General features: G+C 43.2%; 1 protein-coding gene across 1 annotated transcript in view; it reads right to left on the bottom strand.

Annotated features, from left to right (window-relative positions):
• Nucleotides 1–22,075, bottom strand: part of ADAMTS17 (ADAM metallopeptidase with thrombospondin type 1 motif 17) — a 166,188-nt gene that overhangs the window by 109,908 nt on the left and 34,205 nt on the right. The window contains exons 4-7 of the mRNA XM_087704329.1: nt 13,575–13,747; nt 8,329–8,412; nt 6,748–6,905; nt 1,617–1,660 (exon numbers count right to left, since the gene is read on the bottom strand). Of these exons, the coding sequence (XP_087560455.1) occupies nt 1,617–1,660; nt 6,748–6,905; nt 8,329–8,412; nt 13,575–13,747 (459 nt within the window). The remainder of the gene's footprint in view (nt 1–1,616; nt 1,661–6,747; nt 6,906–8,328; nt 8,413–13,574; nt 13,748–22,075) is intronic.

Genomic DNA, 22,075 nt, shown 5'->3' with positions numbered 1-22,075 from the left:
CTAGAGATCAACCCTTACTGCTCTTTAGAAGGCCAGATCCTGAAGATGAAGTGAAAGGGGAGTGGAGTTTGCAAGAGACAATTAGTTTGCTTAATTGGTTCGTGACTCTCCGAGACTCCTTGCCAAGTTTTGCAGATATCGGCCTGCCAGCTCTCCAACCCAGAGAAGGTCTGTGACTGTAAATCCTCCCTGGAAAGACTGCTGGATGTCAACGAGCAGAATTCACAGCAAATTCATAAAAGGGGGTTTTGTCGGGACAAGGAGTTTGCTTCATGCTCATGGGAAACCTAGGTCAGAACATTAACAAGTGTCTCGCTTAGCAAAAGAAATCTGGGGCTCTACTGTGGTCGTAAATCGAGGACTCCCTGTATTCTTGGAACCCCATCCCCTTCGTCTCAATACCATAAATCTCGTCAAAGAATAGTTATTGAGGCACACGCTTGGAAAGGAATTGCTTTTGGTTTTCAGCAGCTGCAGAGATGCTGACATGTATGGTTTCTGCAAAACATTAGGCCCAGGCTACAAGGCAATACCCACTAAGATATTGCTAGTAGAACTACTGTATTTTTCGGAATATAAGACGCACCTTTTTCTCTCAAAAAAGAGGGTGAAAATTTGGGTGCGTCCTATACCCTGAATACAGCATTTTTGTCTCCTGAAACCCCACCCCCTTTGCAAACATGGCCATGCATAGCCTTTAGGAGGCTTATAGAGTGCTCCTGGGGGCTGGGGAGGGCAGAAATGAGCGAAAAATGGGCTGCTTTTTCTTGTTTTTGCCCCCCAGCCCCCAGAAACACTATATAAGCCTCCTAAAGGCTATGCATACCTTTTTGACAAAAAAATGGGCCCATTTTCACAGAAAACAGACTGTTTTGGGGAGGTCTGCAGAGTGCAAAAACTTTTTTTTTTATTTGCCTCTTCAAAATCCGAGAGCCGAGGTGGCGCAGCGGTTAGAGTGCAGTACTGCAGGCCACTTCAGCTGACTGTTAGCTGCAGTTCAGCGGTTCAAATCTCACCGGCTCAAGGTTGACTCAGCCTTCCATCCTTCCGAGGTGGGTGAAATGAGGACCCAGACTGTGGGGGCGATATGCTGACTCTATAAACCGCTTAGAGAAGGCTGAAAGCCCTATGAAGCGGTATAGAAGTCTAACTGCTATTGCTATTGCTAAAATCTTGGTGCATCTTCTACTCCGGTGCATCTTATATTCTGAAAAATACGGTACATGCCCCCTTTGCAGTTCCAGCTGAACAAAAAAGAAAAAAAATGGATGTGAACATTCAGATGTATGACATCCATTGTTCATCTGCGGAGCAATTAGCGACTGTTATGGTTTCCATGTTTAGTCAGACAAACACTTTACATACCATATTTACTGAAAAGGAAGACAACCATCACCATAAATACATAGATTCCGTTCCAAAAAAACAAAATTGGGGTGGGGGGGGGAGGAGAGAGAGACACCCTATTTCTTCTTTATTGTACTCTCAGTCAATTTAAGACAACCACACCATGTTAAAGGTAAATTATCTGAAGGAGTGGGGGATTAGCTTTCCTCACTGGTAAATGCAGTAAAACAATGCACTGTAAAATGAAATCTATCTGTAAGGTTACTTACCCACTGTATCACATGGCACATCCTTATGGACACAAAAATCTGTCCTGAAAATAATAAATCATAATTAGGAACATTCCTTAATAATGATGAGATATGGGTTGTATAAATGGACACATGTTTTAGAGTGCGTATCACCTACAAGCCACTAATGTAAGATATTGTAGTAAGGGCATGTAAATTCATATTCGTTCATTCACTCATTCATTCACACATACATTCATGCATTCACTCATACATATTCTTTTCATGTTTCGTTTTACAGGTAGTCCTTGACTTACAACTACCCTAGCAAGGTAGTCGTAAGTTGAGTTCTGCCTTATTTTATGTAGAAGGTATAGCAGAACCTGGGGAGGGGGGGGCGTGAAAAGAGGAATCAGCGTAGCATCCCTACATAGTCACAAATGAAATCTGTCCAACTCCCCTTCAGTGATGTTGACCTTCATCTAACTCTTAACCAGATGCTGACTGTTAGTTGAAAATATTACTGTTCATAGGCTTTTTAGCAATAAATCAGCTTCATTAAACCCTCAAGGGTAGATCTGGTCTTTTGCATCCGGCATTTGACAATATTTTTTTGCTGCGCTTGTTAAGGGGATCACCATGGCCACTTGTTGGCTTGAAACTCAACATTAAGGAAACTAAGATCATGGCATCTGTCCCTCTCAATTCCTGTCCAATAGCTGGCGAATAAATGGAGGTAGTGGCAGATTTTATTTTCCTGGGCTTCAATATGGGGACTGCAGCCAAGAAATTAAAAGATGCTTGCTCCTGGGGCGGAAAGCTATGGCAAATCTAGACAGCATTCTAAAAAACAGAGACATCACCCTGCCAACAGAAGTGCATATAGTCAAGGCTATGGTTTTCCCAGTTGCAATGGATGGCTGTGAAAGTTGGACCATAAAAAAGGCTGAGCATCAAAGAATGGAGGCCTTTGAACTATGGTGCTGGAGAAGACTCCTGTGAGTTCCTCGGACTGCAAGGCGATCAAACTGGTCAGTCCTAGAGGAGATCAACCCTGACTGCTCTTTAGAAGGCCAGATCCTGAAGATGAAACTCAGATACTTTGGCCACCTAATGAGAAGGACTCACTGGAGAAGAGCCTAATGCTAGAAAAGATTGAGGGCAAAAGAAGAGGGGGATGGCAGAGAATGAGGTGGCTGGATGGGAGTCACCGAAGCAGTCGGCATGAGCTTAAGTGGACTCCAGATGATGGTAGAGGACAGGAAGGCCTGGAGGAATGTTGTCCATGGGGTCGCAATGAGTCGGACATGACTTCACAACTAACAACAACAACACCATGGCTACTTCATTATGGCCACTTCATTCCTTTCTTTCTTCCCAAACCTCAGCCATTCATTCATTTCATTTCATTCATTTATTGGTTTTGTATGCTGCCCACTCCCGAAGGACTCCGGGCGGCTTACAATAAAACAGGGAAAGGGGATAAATAAGACAATACAAGACAATACAAGTCATCTCAAGGTTTCTCTTTCAAGTCAGCAATCATGAACGATTTACTGCAAGCAGAAGTAGGGCAAAACTCTGACCTTCTAGCGTCTCAGCAGAGGAATTTGGGGCTGCTTTACTTGCATCTAAAAGCTTGCAGTTGCAAAGTTGGCCGCAGGGCAATCGATGGTCGCCTCTCCTCTTGACCCAGCTGGCTGTGTCATCCTTGCAGGAATTGCCAGACTCAGCTTCACAAAGTTTATTCAAGGACTAGGTTGCCTTGTTATATAAACGGGTAAATCGAACAGATGCTTTGAGTAAAAGGGATTGGAGGTTGCAGCTGAAAAAGCTGCTTTCTCAAAGGGGATTTCTGGCTTAGTGACTGAAAACACAGCCTATCTCTGTCTCTTCTTGCAGGACCACAGATGATAAGGGGCTGGTAGTTCCAGGTAATTCCCTGGATTCAAATTCCTTTCTCTAATGCCAAGGCTCCCGATAGTAAAACAGGGCAAAAGCAAGATCTATTTATGCCTGGACCAGCCCTGGACCATCTCTCCATGCCAAGAGCCCATCTGGGAACAATTAAAATAGCAACTGAAAAGGAAGCTTGGAAGGAAAATGCTGGCAATTGATAACCAATCGTTGTTTAACTTAAGGTGCAGAAGGTGAGGTTGTCCCCTTTCTACTCTCAATAACAATAATAATTCCAGAAGCAACAAGGATATAATTTTTATAGATAGCTTTCAGAAGACCCTTCCGTAAAGCGACCAAGACCTGGCTGTTCCGGCAGGCCTGGGGCTGTTGATTAAAATCCAGCCCCACGTGATTGAATGGATGATTTTATTTTAAATAATTGTACTTTTAATATTTTATGTTTTTGCTTTTGTTGTGAGCTGCCCAGAGTCCCTAGGGAGTGGGCGGCATACAAATCTTATTAAAGTTGCAAAGTTATCTTACATTGAGATCTTATAACTAATTATAATGTATATTGTGTCAATTGTTTCTTTGCTCTATCTACCTTGCTCAGTAATAAGTACCTAAGACCTGGTCTTATTTTATTTTTTGCTCCAAAAGATGCATTAGGGCTTATTTTCTGATTAGGTCTTATTTTGGGGAAAATATGGTACTATTTGCATCTGTCTGGCTGATGATCTTAACTGGGGCTTATTTTGGGGGTAGGGCTTATATTACAAACATCCTGAAAAATCATCCTAGGATTTATTTTCTGGTTGAGTCTTATTTTCAGGGAAACAGGATATATAAACTATTAAACTACAAAGAGCCCTGGTGGCACAGTGGTTAGAATGCAGAATTGCAAGCAAACTCTGTCCACAGCCTGGTATTCGATCGTGATGGGGTTCAAGATTGATTCAGCCTTCCGTCCTTCCGCAGTAGGTAAAATGAGGACCCAGATTGTTTGAGGGTAATAGACTGACATTGTAAACCATGAAGAGAGTGCCGCACTATGAGGTGGTATATAAGTCTATTGTTATTCACCACAGTACTATATGAAGCAGTAGTAGGTTCTGGATCCCGGTGCAACCAGTATGGTGCAACAGGGCCGAGAGCCCACCACATGAACATGCGCAGCGTGTGCGCACACATACTTTCCACTTGCAACGGCTCCGTGACACTTCAGTGATGCTTCCGTGACGCCTCCGGGACGCTTCCACAATGCTTCCGCAACACTTCCACGATGCTCCCGTGATGCTCCAGCTGCTCAGCGGAGTGTCACACAGGTGCTGTGCGCTCCATGCGCCTGCGCAGAATCCCCGAAAACTTTAAATACCGGTAAGGAGCACAGGCAGGCCAACCGGTATGGGCCCTCCAGAACACCATACCGGAACAGTACCTGATGCTCCCGGCAGGCACAGGTATGCCCGTACTGGGGCATACCGATTGTAACCCACCACTGATATGAAGGTTTCACTATGGCTAGAGAGCACCACATCAAGTCTCCCATCAAGAGCCTTAAATGGCACAACTCCCAAACTCAGCAACACCAAGGCATTCTACAGTTGAAAGACTTGTGGGTCTCGGAGAAAAATTTCCTAACAGTGAGAACAGTCAACGGGTGGAACGGCTTGTTTTCAGAAGTGGTGTGTACTCCATCACTGAAGGTTTCTAAGAAGAGACTGGAAAGCCAATTGTGTGGCATGGTATAGTGCCATGATGGCGAAACTCTGGCACGTGTGCCTGAAGTGGCATGCAGAGTCATGTTGCCTGGCATGCTGTTCCTCTTCCAGGTTTCTGGGGTGCACGCTGATCATCTGGTCTTCGTGAGTGCAGCAATGCCGGAAACCGAAGAGGTGGTCTTCGGGCATGTGCACCGGAAACCAAAAGTGCATGGGCCGGAAACCGGAAGTGTGTGTGCCAGAAACCGGAAATTTGTTTGCCGGTGCACACATGCCCCCGGTATAGGGTCTCCTGCTTGAACTCCTGCTTGGAGTAGAAGACCTCCAAAGCCTCTTCCAACTCTGTTATTCTATAAAGTTCTATTCTGCTAAGCTAAGCTAAGTTGCTGTGAGGTGTTGGCTTTGTCTATTGTATGATCCAAGTAATATTTGCTATTCTAGACTTAAGGAAGCCTTGATGAGTTGAGACCAACGGGCAAAAAGAGAGAGAAAGTTTCCCAAGGTGAACAGAACTTGGCTTCCCTTTTCACTGAAAAGAATGCTCCACGCAGGAAAAAAAAGACGTGTTTTTAGAGGTCAATCGTAAAATGTCTGGTTCTGGTTACAAACAGGCAGAGAGAAAAATCTAAAGTGGAAGATCCAGCTCTTCTTCTTTTGTTTTTTTTCCCCCTCTTGGCTTAGCCTTTCCATGCTGGACACAGCCCTGCTTCTGCCTCCTTTGCCACTGGTCCACATCTGAAACATCTGGGGTTCATCCAGACACACACACACACACACACGCACACACACATCCCACACACGCTGAAAGACGGCACTTAAGCTAAAAAGCAAAAACGCTGAATTCCTGTGCCCTAGGAGCCAAAACAGCTGAGCCAGGAGATTGTTCAACCGACCATTGTTCCCGGTCCATTCCCTCCTTTAGCAGAGGGAAATCGTAACAGGATGGGGGGAAATGAGGATATACAGGAAGGGAAGGGTTGTGAGAATCCAGGGCCGGCTTATTTTGCACAGTGGATGTGGTTTTTACTGAAACCCGGGCCTCTATACGCTGCCTAATTCTCCCACAATACAAACTAATCTTTTCATTTACCCAGCACAGTTCTTTCCATGGCTGTTATTTCTAGCATCTGCCTCTCTAAATCCACCCTAATTCAGCAGCATTCAGTCACTTTTCCTTGCTTGACCAAAGCACATGTGGAATTTCATTAGATACATCAGTCTGGGAGGGAGGGAGGGAGGAAGAGAGAGGGGGGGGAATAATTTCAGGTCTTCACAACACTCCTCCACCTTGAGGCTGGAAAGGGGCAGGGGGAGATTCAGAAAATCCGACCCCATTTTTGCTCCGACATTTCGAATATAGGTAGTCCTCAGGTTATGATCCCAATTGAACTGCAACATTATCCTAGGACACATATATTTTACCTTCATTCGTGAAACATTCTAATCCATTTTGGAGCCCCACAACAGCTGCCTTGAGATCTAGATCTAACTCTCCTAGTAAACAGACAGTGGAAAGCCAATTGTTCACTCAATCCGAATTCACTCCATACCTTGTAACAAAGACAGCAGCATCTACTGGAAGAGTGTCATCTCGTGCTCCGGGAACCTGATTGTTCCCAAGGTACTTCGCACCTCCAAACTCTTCATTTTGCCATTGGCAAAAGCTTTCCAGGGACCTCTCTCCATGGTGACCTATGGACAACCTGGCCTTCAAAAAAGAAGGGGGGGGGAGCAGGAGACAGAAGGGAGACAAAGGTGAGAGCCAGACATGTTGGTAAAGGGATACTGAAGCTCACCTTGATGGACTCCAGACATGCATTTCATAGATCAAGTCAACAAGCTTTTGTATGTTACATGAAAAAAATGTAGCTCAGCCAAGCTCATCACAGTACCTAAAGGAACACTCTGCAGTGGAAAATAAGTGCAATTGTATCCATCCATCCATCCATCCATCCATCCATCCATCCATCCATCCCACCCATCTCACTTTGCAAAGCAACTTTTTGCTGTAAATGGAATTCATCTTCTCTTCACTTGTGCAGGGAATTAAAGGGGTAAATTTGCTCACCAGGCTGCATTTTATCAACCCAAGTGTTCTGACCTAGACTTCACTAAATCACCAAACAGTCTCCTTGTCCTGAAAAAAATAACACCCTTTTTATTTGGCTAATGTGAATTTCTAGCATTCACATCCAGCAAGTCCCGGCAAACAGTCTTTCAAGGGTGAATTGCAAACCCAGACTGTATCAGTCCTTGGATAGTTGCCAGGCAGATAGCTTCCAGGTGCAATGCTGCACAATGAAATACTTGGCAAGGAGTGTCTCAGGTAAGCAAATCTTCCCATTAATGAACTAATTGTCTCCTGCAAACACCACTCCCCTTTTGCTCCTATTTATTCCCTATGGGAGTGGCCATTCAGCATCCACTTGTGCCTTTATTCCCGAGTCATTACTCCCCTTCCTTAATTGTTCCCTTCTCCTGACAGCTCAGTGCATGCACACATTGGGAACAGGCTCCAGCTGTTTGTCTGCCTCACTGATGTCTGACTCTGAAGGTAGCTGATAACTGGCATATGGCTCTGGCTCCATCTCTGCCTCCGACACAGAGCCCTCATCAGAGCCTTCCCCAGACTCCAGGACTGGCCCATGTTCCTCCCCAACCTCCTCACTGTCTGAATCTGCTCCCAGCTCTGCTGGCAGACCACAACACTGAGCAATATAATCATTTTTTCCCCCTCAAATAATCAACGTGGGGTTTTGAAAGCCAATAAACTCATACAGTGTCAAAGAAGATCAGTGGCCTATTAGGATTAGGTTGTCTACTTTGGTTTCTTCAACAATTGCTACATTTTATGATGAAAGATTCCTCCAAACCCTAACCAGTATTTCATTTTTTTTTAGAATCCACCCTTGACAGATACTATCGGAGGAAAGTATTTCTCAAGGCAAAACTTGAAAAACTTTTCAGTAAATTCAGAAAAACAGTAAGACAAATTGGCAAAAGGTATGAAATTCATAATCTTGGAATCAAACTTGGTATCAATCCCAGCCAGCCAGTGGACTAAACTCAAACAAGGTTTAGAATACCACCCCACTACCCGCCGTTTCAATCAAAGCTGGAAAGGAACTTACAGGACGCCTTCGAAGCAAGACAAGCTTAGTCACTCGAACGTAGATTTTCACCCCAAGACTCTGGTGTTGGAACATGTTGTACACCTGAATAAAAGCAATAAAAGGACCATCACAAAATAGCATTGAAAGGCATTCATTGAACAAAGATATATTAAATAATGACCGACTTGCTTTCTTCTCTGCGTACATATGTAAAGGTAAAGGTTCCTCTCACACATATGTGCTAGTCGTTCCCAACTCTAGGGTGCGGTGCTCATCTCCGTTTCAAAGCCGAAGAGCCAGCACTGTTTGAAGATGTCTCCGTGGCCATGTGGCCGGTATGACTAATTGTCGAAAGAGCATGGAACACTGTTCCCTTCCCACCAAAGTGGTTCCTATTTTTCCTACTTGCATTTTTTACATGCTTTCGAACTGCTAGGTTGGCAGAAGCTGGGAAAAGTAACGGGAGTTCACTCTGTTATGCGGCACTAGGGATTTGAACTGCCGAACTGTTGACCTTTCTGATCAACAAGCTCAGTGTCTTAGCCACTGAGCCACTGTGTGTGTGTGTGTGTGTGTGTGTGTGTGTGTGTCTGTCTGTCTGTCTGTCTGTCTATCTATCTATCTATCTATCTATCTATCTATCTATCTATCTATCCATCCATCCATCCATCCATCCATACACACAAACACACATACAGACACACACACACACACACAAAACAAATAGAGGCATTTTTGCAGGGTCACACATTTCTCATCCAGTTATCTTGGACATCAGAAGATCCACATTTTTGAAACCAAGCACACACAAAAGGACTATTTAAAGGCACAATTCGTGCTCTGTTGCTCATTCCTTTTTGAGCAATCAAGAAAAGGACCCAGCAACTTTGCCAAAACAACCATCACTACATTGTGCAAGTCGACATCCCCAACTATGAATTAGCTGTACTCCCACACTTTTTCGGTCAACTACTGAAAAATGCTGAATGGTAGAAGGAGTCTACAATTAAAGAGCAGTCCTCTAACCTCTTCGCAGGATGTGAAGCACCATAGTCAAGCCCACTGAACCGTAATGTACAAAAGTCCTTAAATTACGATGATTGCTTTCAAAACAGATGCATCAGACATACTTTCTTTTTGGCCTTCGAATGAATGTGCATCTATTTCTCAAAAGACCACAAGCTGACAAGGAATTGTAAATGTATATCCTCAGTACTGCTGCAGCTGCTGTTAAACCATATAATTAATGTAAGGGTCTTTTGAAGGAGCATGCCATAACATGAAATTAATGATCCCTTGAACATTATTTTAAAACACACACACACACACACACACACACACACATACACACACAGAGAGAGAGACACACGAGGAAATAAAGAGAAGCTTTCAACAAACACATGCTTTAAATAGGAAGAAAAATCTAGGAAGCAAATCTGATTTTTTTTTCAAACAGACGGATCTTCATTTTTGAAATTATTCCTCCAGGTATTATTAAATATTTGGAGAGAGGCAGAGAGAAAGTTGGAACCTCTTCCATGAAAAGCGAGCATATCCCTGCAAACATTTTAAATCTGATCGGCAAGGGGAGAGGATTTTATAAACGGATATGACTGAAATAATATGTGGCTTTATTGTTTATTTGTATGTATCCAAGGGCATCAATGCATAGGACGTTTTAAAGATTAACATATGCGAAAATGAGAGAATCTTGTCTTAAGCAGTTCTGTGTTTAATGCAGACAGCGAAGGGAAGCTAAATAAATGAGGCTGGAATGGTGACGGGATAAGAACACCAAGTAATTAAAAACATTGCATAATTAATCAGCTGGCAATTAATAGAATAACAGAGTTGGAGGGGACCTTGAAGGTCTTCTAGTTCAATGGCCTACTCAGGCAGGAAACCCTACATACCATTCCAGAAAAATGGTTGTCCAACGCCTTAAAAACTTCTAGTGCATATCTCTGCATACCCTTAAGTTATGCGTATAATGCATTGCTGACCAGCTGCCCGGGCCCCTGCCTCATACTGGAAACTGTAAAATCATCTTCCCCACGTGCTGCTCTTCCAGTTTCCAGCACGCACACACCCACACGCTCCCATTTCAGCACTTGGTGCTGAAAAGGTTCACCAACACTGTCATAGAAGATTAGGATAACAAGGCGTTTTTTTTTTTTTAATTGCAAGCTCTCTAACAAGGCGGCAATTTTACTCTTTGTAACTCCATTTTCATTTCATTTCATTAGCACATCTTAGCTAGGGAGCATCGCATTTTCCTTCTAAGCACACATAATATCCTATTCCTCTGAAGTGCTAGCTAATACTTATTCCTGGCATTTATTTCTACATCATATGTAGAGAGCCTAAATGTAAGGATATGAATTATTTCGTATTTCCTTATTTCAAAGCTTTAAAAATACATTAAAAGTAGATACGGAGCCTTTTTAATAAAGAATGGACTTCATTGACGGCTTACGTTTTTTTTTCCTTTTAAATTCACATTCAAGGGTTGCAAGGGATTTTAATGACTATTTTTGAAAGGTTTTATTTTTCTCGGAAGGAACAGAAATGACATTGCTTTAAGAAGGCCCAACCTTCAAAAAAACCCAAAAAACTGGAAGCATAATCTGTGTGCTAATAAGCCATTTTAAGTCTCACTCTGTGGTTTGAGAGTGAATGCAATGCCTTACAGCAAGGACCTAAATTAATAAATAACCCCCTTTGCCTGACAGCAGTGTTCTATTTGCTTAAATCCTGACATGCGTGCCAAAATTAACATTCTGGTTTCTTTTAGAAGCAGCTGTTCGTCCCCCTAGCAACCCCCCCCCCACCAGACGTTGAATGTTAAGGGGCCAAAATCTGCAGGTTGCTACATAGGAGCTCAACACATCCAGCTGGAAACGCATCTTTGCCTTCACTGACTACCAATCATTCAAAACGATGATTCAGTTTAGGCATTTTTCACCAGCAACGTAGACAATACTACAGCTGTAGGTAGCAAGAGTCCTGCCACTATTCTACTACTATTCTACTACTTCTCCATCTCGTTCAGGGAGCTGTTTCTTCCACTTAAATGATGCATGTCAGAGAAAACCAACCACATTTGTTCTACCCATGCTTCATGAGGGGGTTTTCAGTAGAAGTAAAACAACAATCATGTGTCTGGTTGGGGAAATGAACATGGCGCTACCCAGGGATGGGATTGAAAAATGTTAGCAACCGGTTCTCTGCCCAATTGATTGGGGGGGGGGGTGGCCATGGTGGGCGTAGCCTACTTAGCCTCCTGCACCACCATGAGGAGGGGCATTTTCACCCTCCCCAGGTTCCAGCGGTTTTTTTCGAGCCTCCGGGAGGATGAAAAAGGCCCATTTTTGGATTTCCGGTATTCTGGTACACCTGTTTTTTGCCCTCCCCAGGCTCTAGAGGCTTTTCTTGAGCCTCCGGGAGGGGGAAAACAGCCTTCCCCAGGCTCAGAGGGCCTCCGGAGGCTGGAAACGGATGCATTTCCAGACTTCCAGGAGGCCCATTTTTCGCCCTCCCAGAGTCTCTGTGCAGGTCCTGCACTTACCTGGCATGATGAATGGCCAAGTGAAACTCCTGCAAGGGAGGGATGGGGCCAGCCAGTCCTTGCAACAACCAGTTCAGCAAACCGGATGCAAAACTAACTTCCAGTTTGCCTGAACCAATGCAAACCGGCTGAATCCAACCCTGGCACTGCCACTGGTTTAGAATTGAACTGGCTCTAAACAAAAAGGAGCCCTTTTGATAAGGTTTCCATCTGCAGACCTCCAAAATCCAATGGCAAGATTTCCACACCTCAAAGTAAGGCATATTTGGCTGAATCAGCCACGACTGTTGGATTGTACGCGCTAAATCATAACCCATCCTTATAGGCTTTCCACTAAAGGAGAATATTTGTAGCTCTGGGTTGAAATGTGGGCTCCTTGGTGCTCTCTGAGCCTGGTTGTTTTCTCATAGGTAACTAGCACTGGCGATATTACTTAATTTGGCTAATGAAACTTCTGCAAGAAAACAACCAAGCTAGAGAGGAACAGAACTCCTCATGGGTTTCCACTCTTCCACATTAGAACAAAGTGATGGTTACCCTGAAATATAAGTATAAGCACTGGGCTAGTTTTGAATAATTGAGGAAGCTCTCATGACCTTTAGCTAGTTTCTTTATCCAAAGTACTTCATAGCAGGACAAAAAATAATGGGTGGAAGATCATTAAAGAGAGATCTACTCCAGAACCGAGGAGAAACTTCCTGACAGTGAGTACAATTAATCAGTGGGATGGGTTGCCTCCAGAAGTTGTGGGTGCTCCATCACTGAAGGCTTTTAAGAACAGTCTGAATAGCTATTTGTCCAAAATGCTATAGGGTCTCCAGCTTGAGCAGGAAGTTAGACTAGAAGACTAATTATTCTACGTTCTACATTTCATTCTATGTTCTTTGTTTTATCTACATAGAGATTTCCTATCTGAATGCTTTCAGCCTTTCACAAAAGAAAGTTTAGATGACTTTTCAAAATATATTTATGATCATGAAATTTATTGTTGTTGTTAATTAAACATGAAACTCAATCAACTAATAAAGATTTATCTTCTTAAGATGTTCCGAGTAGTGCAGTTTTTTGCAGTTCCATTGGTGTTATTGCAGGAAGCTGCAATGTCTTGATGTGTTTTATAAATTCTTGGACATGGTACCAAGTGCCCTGATGACAATGGGTATCGTTGGTTGTTGTTGTTGTTGTTGTTGTTGTTAATTAAATATGAAACTCACTCAACTGAACATTTAAAAATGTGTCACAAATGCCATTGACACGAATGGTGCTAATGGTTGATAAGGATTGCGGTTAGCATCCTAGGTATCAACCAACTATCTTCTTCAAATATATGATGTTCCTAGTAGCACAGCTTTTTGCAGTTCTGCTGGTGTTATTGGAGGAAGCTGCAATTTATTGATGTGTTATTTATTATTATATACTTTATTAATTAAACATGAAACTCACTCAATTGAACATTCAAAAATGTATCATAAATATCATTGACTGGTGCTAATGGTTGATACTAGTTGCTGCCAGCGTCCTAGGTGGTATTATTATTATTGTTGTTGTTGTTGTTACTACTACTACTACTACTACTACTACACAATTGTATCACAGTGGCCAGTTGTTTCGCCAGATTTGGCATTGATTACTAATTATTATTATTATTTTCTGAAGGACAGAGTAGAGACACAAATCCACAGGGTGTTCTACCTACCATGTTCATCACAGTAAGGATGAATCGTTGAGCCGCATCAACCCCATGATATTGGACCATGTCAGCATCTGCCACCACAAGCGTTTCCACCGTGTACTCATTTGTGAGATGAATAGCGTTCCTCCGCCCTTTCCAGTCGTGGAGACGCTTGCCCTTGAGAGGCTTCTTTTTTTCTAGAAAGCAAAGAACTTGTTTCAAAAGCTCCTTCTAATATGTTCGGCCTTTGGTGCTTTAGCGGTTTAGAAAAACTCAAGCAATCTATGCAAATATCAATAGTGCTTATATACACCCCATACGCTTTACAGCATTCTCTGGGCAGTTTACAATGCCAGCATGTTGCCCTCAATGATCTGGGTTCTCATTTTATCCAGCTTGGAAAGAGGGAAGGATGAGTCAACCTTGAGCCAGTCAGGATCGAACTCCTGGCAGTCAGCAGAGTTAGCCCGCAATACTGTATTCTAACCACTGTGCCACCACGGCTCAGTACAAAAAGCCTGATCTTCACCTAAGAAGATGTGTATTTTCATTTACCAATGAGGACTGATGAGGATTCAGAAGGATGGAAGGCTGAGATCCTGAGCCAGTCAGGATCGAACTCCAGGCTGTAAGCAGAGTTTGCCTGCAATACTGTATTTTAACCACTGTGCCACCACAGCTCAAAAAGACAACATTTGTAGTTTAAAGTTGAGCTACATAGGGCCCTTGATGCTCTCTGATCTTGGTGATTCCTTTGCCCTGGCAATGCTGCCTAGTTTGGTAGCAAAATATCTGCAGAAAAAAATATCTAATTCAGAGAGCACCCAATCTATGCAAACTAGGTAGAGCAAAGATGGACCTGCCTGAGAATGCATCACGTAGATGTCTCCACAATTTTAGAACTGGTTTTATGAAGGAATGTAGAACTTGGGAATGGGGAAAGAAGAAAAAGAAGAGAGAGATGAAGAAAGAAACTCAAAGTGACTTGGCTTAGTAGAGGATAGGGCAGAGAGAAACTTGAACATGTTTTAAAAGTTGATGCTAGTCCTTCAAGCTAGACAAGATACAGAAGGATTTTTTTTCCTGACTCTTTTCCTTATTTAAGGAAATAATTGACCCAAGGAAGATTTTAGACCCAGAGAGATGATTGTGCAGTGGAAAACAGAATATTCTGACTTAAAGCTCTGTGCACTCTTCCTTGACAGAAATCAGTAGCCATTCTTCCATGAAACTGATATTGAAACTGTTAAGGGGCGGGGGGCTGCAAAAAAATAAAAAAATTGGCACTGCGTAACTTTATCTCTAATTAATATCAAGCCTTCTGTTCATCCACATATCCATCCCTTCTCATCAGCATAGCATTTGTACACATTCCGCTCATCTTCCATCAAACAGTTTGGCAGGTTCTGCTTTATTCTTTTTTTGCCTAAGGTACTAACTATCATCACCTATAGCTCTCTTCCCCTCCCCATTCCACAGTGAAACAACAGGCATTTATGCCCTCTCCTCCCTATTCCTAAGAAAGCAAAACATGAAGCAAAACCAAGAGAGGGGGGGGGGAATATGCACTCTGGAAATACCCTACTGGGGATAAAGATCAGTCTTATACATATATCCTCACATAGAGAACCTTAATGTTGAGTTAATAATAAATAATGGCAATTTCTCTACCAGTAGCTCCAATCTCATTCAACCTGTCTGGGCAAATTCCTATCCATCTGCACTGTCTGTGTGTGTTCAAAAACAGGATGTAGGTTATTACAATAGACATATTAAACCCACCTCCTTCTCAAGGCCTAAGGCAGGATTCAGCCATTTCCCATCAAGGACTTCTATCAGCACAGAGTTGGCAATTCAGCTCCCTTGGGGTTTAGTAGAAGACTAAGTCCTCCATCAGCCAAACCCTTTTTTTTTAATTCAACCAGAGTACGTTAATCAGTTTTAGACAATAATTTCTGGTCAGTGGCCATATCTGGAATTCAAAGAGCTTTTTATGGGCATCCTCTCAAAATGGCTTCCTGGGATGGATTTTTGTGGATGGACGTATTCACAAAATGGGTGACAGCTAATGATTAAACACCAGGAGCTAGAAGGCAAATTATCAACCTTGGTGACAGCCAATCTTTCCAGGAGTGACACTAGAGATGAAATGATAGCAATGTGCCAATATCTAAGGGACTGCCACAAAGAAGAAAGGGGCGAATTATTCTCCAAAGTATCTGGAAGGCAAGCAATGGATGGAAACTAATCAGGGAGAGAATGAACCTAGAATTAGTGAGACATTGCCTGACAGAACAATTAGCGCTCCATCACTAGAGATTTTAAGAAGTGACTGGACAGCTATTTGTCTGAAATGGTGTGGGGTTTCCTGCTTGAGTAGGGAATTGGACTAGAAAACCTCCAAGGTCCCTTCCAACTCTGTTTTCTGTTATTATAGCTACCTGGTCCCACTTCATACTCTCTTTTTTAATTAGATAAAAATAGAATGGAATGGAATGGAATGGAATAGAATAGAATAGAATGGAATGGAATGGAATGGAATGGAATGGAATGGAATGGAATGGAATGGAATGGAATGGAATAGAATAGAATAGAATTCTTTATTGGCCAAGTGTGATTGGACACACAAGGAATTTGTCTTTGGTGCAGATGCTCTCAGTATACATAGTATACAAAGACAAGATACATTCGTCAAGAATCATAAGGTTACAACACTTAATGATACTCATAGGGTACATATAAGCAATCAAATCATACTAGGAAACAAATAAAACAATATAATTGTAAAGATACAAGTAACATGGTTACACTCATAAGTGGGAGGAGATAGGTCATAGGAAGGAAGAGAAAAATAATAGTAATATGGTCTTAGTAAATTATTTGACGGTATTGTGGGAATTAGTTGTTTAGCAGAGTGATGGCATTTGGGGGAAAACTGTCCTTGTATCTAATTGTCTTGTTGTGTAGTGCTCTTTAGCATCGTTGTGAGGGTAGAAGTTGAAACAATTTTTGTCCAGGATGTGAAGGTTTGTAGATATTTTCAAAGCAATGTGGATGGAAGGCAGGTTGATAGCAATTGTTTTTTCTGCAATTCTAATTATACGTTGAAGTCTGTGTCTGCCTTGTTGGGTTGCAGAGCCAAACCAGGTGGAGGTGCAGATGACAGAAAAGAGTGAGTGAGTGAGTTAATGAATGAATGAATGAATGAATAGATTTCAGATCATAAGACTGACCATAATATACTGAAGCACTAAAATATTCATTTTTTTTACATTTTGGTTCCCTACTTTCATAAGTAAAACACGTAGGGAGAAAAAAAGAGACCAATGAACCAAATTTGTGAGTTACAACTTGGCATCAAACTTATTAAAGGAAATGTTTGTTCCTTCCAACCTCTACTCTACTGATAATGGAGAACCTTTTTACCATCTTTAGTTCCCACAGCTCAAATAAAGGACCGGTAAATGATTAAAGGCTTATTCAGAAATTTGAATTAATCTGGATTCACATATTTCACTGAGACATAAGATGATCTGTTTGGTGGACAAGAACCCTGGGATGAACCAGAATAATAGCAACTGCCAAAATGGCCCCTTCCTGTTACTCTTCCTAGTTAAACAGACCCTCCCAAAGAAATTCAGGGCCAAGAATTCACGATTGCAAGAATATGTTTATGGGACTTATTCCCAGTTATTTTTCTCTGCCTCATAAAAAATACAGGATAATGCACAAAAGTAAAGATTCCGCTCGCACATACAGTATGTGCTAGTCGTTCCCGACTCTAGGAGGCGGTGCTCATCTCCATTTCAAAACCAAAGAGCCAGTGCTGTCCAAAGACGTCTCTGTGGTCATGTGGCCTGATATGATTAAATGCCGAAGACATGTGGAACACTGTTACCTTCCCACCAAAAGTGGTTCCTATTTTTCTACTTGCATTTTTACATGCTTTCGAACTGCTAGGTTGGCAGAAGCTGTGACAAGTAAGGGGAGCTCACTCCATTATGCGGCACTAGGGATTCGAACCGCCAAAATGCCGACCTTCTGATCAACAAGCTCAGCATCTTAACCTCTCAGCCACCACGTCCCTCTAATGCACAAAAGACACCCTTAAAAGAAAAACATAGATATATAAGAAGATACTCGTTTTGAAGCGGGAGCCAGTTTGATCATTGGCAGCCCCTGGATGTTTTCTTAAAGTTGGCTAGAACAGATGCATGCTGGGAATTTAGCATCCATGACACACGGCATCTTGGGGTTTTTTGTCCAATGGTTTCTTATCAAACGATGCAAGAAAATGTCTGTGGAATTTTTCAGAACTACCTTCTGGCCAATCTTTGTCCCCCTCAGTCTGGCCATTCTCATTGGCTAGAGCCCTACATATATAGCAATAGCAATAGCAATAGCAGTTAGACTTATATACCGCTTCATAGGGCTTTCAGCCCTCTCTAAGCGGTTTACAGAGTCAGCATATTGCCCCCAACAACAATCCGGGTCCTCATTTTACCCACCTCGGAAGGATGGAAGGCTGAGTCAACCCTGAGCCGGTGAGATTTGAACAGCCGAACTGCAGAACTGCAGTCAGCTGAAGTAGCCTGCAGTGCTGCATTTAACCACTGCGCCACCTCGGCTCTGTGGGTAGTAGTACTCAACTTACAACCAGTGGTGGGATTCAAAAGGTTTACTACCGGTTCTGTGGGCGTGGCTTGGTAGGCGTGGCAGGGGAAGGATACTGCAAAATCCCCATTTCCTCCCCATCAGCTGGGACTCGGTAGGCAGAGAATAGATGGGGGTGAGGCCAGTCAGAGGTGGTATTTGCCGGTTCTTCGAACTATTCAAAATTTCTGCTACCGGTTCTCCAGAAGCGGTCAGAACCGGCTGAATACCACCTCTGCTTACAACTATTCATTTATTGACCATTCAAAGTTATAAGAGCACTTTAAAAAGTGACTTATGGTTGTTTTTCACACTTACAACCATTGCTGGTTTACCATTTACCTCCCAACGACCAATAAGATCGCACAGATTGGGCCTCCTCCGGGTGCCGTCGGCCGGTCAATGTCGGTTGGCGGGTCCCCGGGGAAGGGCCTTCTCTGTTGCTGCTCTGGCCCTATGGAACGATCTCCCTGTAGAGATCCAGATCCTCACCACTCTTCCAGCCTTCCATAAAGTCATGAAGACCTGGCTGTTCCAGCAGGCCTGGAGCTGTTGATTAGTATCCAGCCCCACTCCAACTGTCTGCATGTTGTTGATTTTTAATATTTGTATTATCTTAACTTTTTTTAATATATGTTGTTTTTGCCTGTAAGCCGCCCAGAGTCCCACTGGGAGTGGGCGGCATACAAATGCCAATAAATTGGAAAATTGGAAATTGGCTGTATCCCCATGGTCATGAGACCAAAATTCAGACGCTTGGCCACTGACTCATATTTATGACATTTGCAGTGTCCCAAATGGTCACATGATCACCTTTTGCAACTTTCTGACCAACAAAGTCAATGAAGAATCAGATTCACTTAACAACCATGTTTCTAATTGAACAAGTACTGCGAATCATTTACCATCTGTGGCAAGTAAAATGAGGCAAAACTCACTTAACAACTGTTTTGCTTAGCAAGGGCTCAATTGTGGTTGTAAGGCAAGGACTATCTGCATTTTCCTCTCTTATTTTTTTAAAGGGAGTTGAGAATGAAAGAAGGTGTAGGAGATGACCAGGCTGAGCACGAAGGAGGGGTCAAATGCATCATCAGTCATGAGTCCCTGCATGCCCGCAAGAGATCTACGTCCAGCCCATCTTGAATGGCTTTCTTATCTTCCACTTGTTTCCCTTGACTGTTAGTTGACCAGATTCTTGCAGAGAGGTTAGGCTTGCAATAAATCATTATACTCATTTGAACTGCCTGAATCTCCTGATTTCTCCAGCGCTCAACAGAGTTGCTGCTGTGATATAATCAAAAGAGATTGCTATTAAGTTGGTTTCGAAATTGGACACATGTGCAAAGAAACAAGAAGAAAAGAAAATCTGGATTTGGCAATGACAAGTGACAAAAAATGCCAAAGGAAAAGCAGAGAATAAAGCCAACAGCTTTTGCTTTCCTGTTCATGTTGGAAAATAAAACTAACTGTAGATCATGGACCAAAAGAGAACAATCTTATTGCAGTCCGAAATGAAATAGGGTTTCCTGCTTGAGCAGGGGGTTGGACTAGAAGACCTCCAGGGTCTCTTCCATCTCTGTTATTCTGCTATTGTGTTAAGTAAAAAAAAATACATGAGTGAAGAGGGGGAGGAAAGTGTAGAAAAATCAAGTGCCCTCCAAGATGGCACCGCACAACAAATTAAAAGCTTGGCTACACACACTGCATTCAAATCTCATGAAGACAACATTTCAACCATTGGGAACAAGAAGATTTCAGAACAGCAGAAGGGAACAGCGATGGGTTTTTATTGCATTTTAGTGCAATTTTAAAACTGCTTTTTAAAAACTTACATTCTGTGTCACTCTCTGACTCTTTTAGCGAATGAGAATGGTGGAAAAGGAACCTTAAGGTTTGAGTATTTAACTAATTCATTTTGCAGTGTTGAACAAAGTGACCCATCAGAGTCTCTCAAACACCAGAGCCCACTGTAAAAGCTTTGCCAAAAAAGGCATTAAGAGTTGTTAACCTAATCTTGCAAAGCTTCTTCTCCCGTAACATTATACTACAAACTAAGGCATACAAAACCTTTGCCAGAGCAATTCTCAAATACAGCTCATCTTGGAGTTTGGAGTTTATTCAATTTGTAGGCCGCCCTATTCCCCGAAGGGACTCAGGGCGGCTGAACAAAGCCAAGGGAGGGGAAATTAATAAAAGTAAGACAAAGACAATCAGACAATACGAACAATTTAAAAGCACAACAGACACAGCAAATTCGAGTGGGGGGGGGGGGAAACTCGTTCCAAAGGGCCGGGGCAGCCACAGAGAAGGTCCTCCTCCGAGTAGTTGCCAGCCGACATTGGCTGGCAGATGGAATACGGAGGAGGCCTAATCTGTGGGATCGAATGGGTCTGTGGGAGGTAATCGGCAGAAGGCGGTCTCTCAAGTACCCAGTCCAATACCATATAGGGCTTTATAAGTAATAACTAGCACCCTGAAGTGTATCCGGAGACCAATAGGTAGCCAGTGCAGCTCGCGGAGGATAGGTGTAACGTGGGTGTACCGGGGTGCACCCACAATCGCTCGCGCGGCTGCATTCTGGACCAGTTGAAGTCTCCGAACACTCTTCAAGGGCTGCCCCATGTAGAGCGCATTGCAGTTGTACAGTCTTGAGGTCACGAGGGCATGACTGACTGTTGTAAGATCCTCCCGGGAATCCCCATTGTATATTTGATATTAATACAATTGAGTAGTCCAGAGGTATTTCACGAGAAGAGTACTCCACTCCTCTACTCACAACAGAATACCCTAGGCCACCAGGCTTAAAATTTTGGGCTTTGAAAACCTAGAACTACTCCGCTTATGGTCTGACCTAAGCGCACTAAAAGAAATGACTACTTCAGCTTCAACCACAATAATACACAAGCAAACAATTGATACAAACTCAAGGTAAATCGCTCCAAACTCGATTGTAGAAAATACGACTTTAGCAACAGAGTGATCAATGCCTGGGATTCTCTACCTGACTCTGTTGTTATATCCCCAAACCAGGAGTGAAATTCAGCAGGTTCTGAATTAGCGGAAGTTTTGAGTAGTTTGAAGAACCGGCAAATACCACCCCTGGCTGGCCCCAGAGTGGGATGGGAATGGAGATCTTGCAATATCCTTCCCTTGCCACGCTTACCGAGCCACACCCACAGAACTGGTAGTAAAAAAAAATGAATTTCACCATTGCCCCAAACCTCCATAATTTTAACCTAAGATTGTCTACGGTTTAGAATTTAGAATTAGAATTTTATTAGTATTTGTAGGCCGCCCTTTTCCCTGAGGGGACTCAGGGCGGCTCACACAAAACCGGGAAGGGGGAATACAGACATTAAGACAGAAACATATAATAAAATAGTAAGCAACATACATTCATCATTCGGGAGGGGTAACTATCCTTATCCCCAGGCCTGACGGGCGAGCCAGTTCTTCAAGGCTATGCGGAAGGCTTGGACGGTGGAGAGGGTACGAATCTCCACGGGGAGCTCGTTCCAAAGGGTCGGGGCTACTGCTGAGAAGGCCCTCCTCCTTGTAGTTGCCAGCCGACACTGGCTGGCCGATGGGATACGGAGGAGGCCTAATCTATGGGATCTTATCGGTCGCAGGGATGTAATTGGCAGAAGGCGGTCTCTCAAGTATCCAGATCCACCGCCATGTAGGGCTTTATGGGTGATTAATAGCACCTTGAAGCGCATCCGGAGATCGACAGGTAGCCAGCGCAGCTCGCGGAGGATAGGTGTTATGCGGGTGAATCGGGGTGCACCCGCAATCACTCGCGCGGCTGCGTTCTGCACTAGCTGAAGTCGCCGGATGCTCCTCAAGGGCAGCCCCATGTAGAGCACATTGCA

The sequence above is a fragment of the Thamnophis sirtalis genome, unplaced genomic scaffold, assembly GCF_051295495.1.
Source record: "Thamnophis sirtalis isolate CommonGarterSnake01/CBP01778 unplaced genomic scaffold, rThaSir2_p1.2 scaffold_2, whole genome shotgun sequence".
NCBI lineage: Eukaryota > Metazoa > Chordata > Lepidosauria > Squamata > Natricidae > Thamnophis > Thamnophis sirtalis.
Note: the sequence above shows the minus strand (reverse complement) of the source record. Positions and strands in the feature narration are given on the sequence as shown.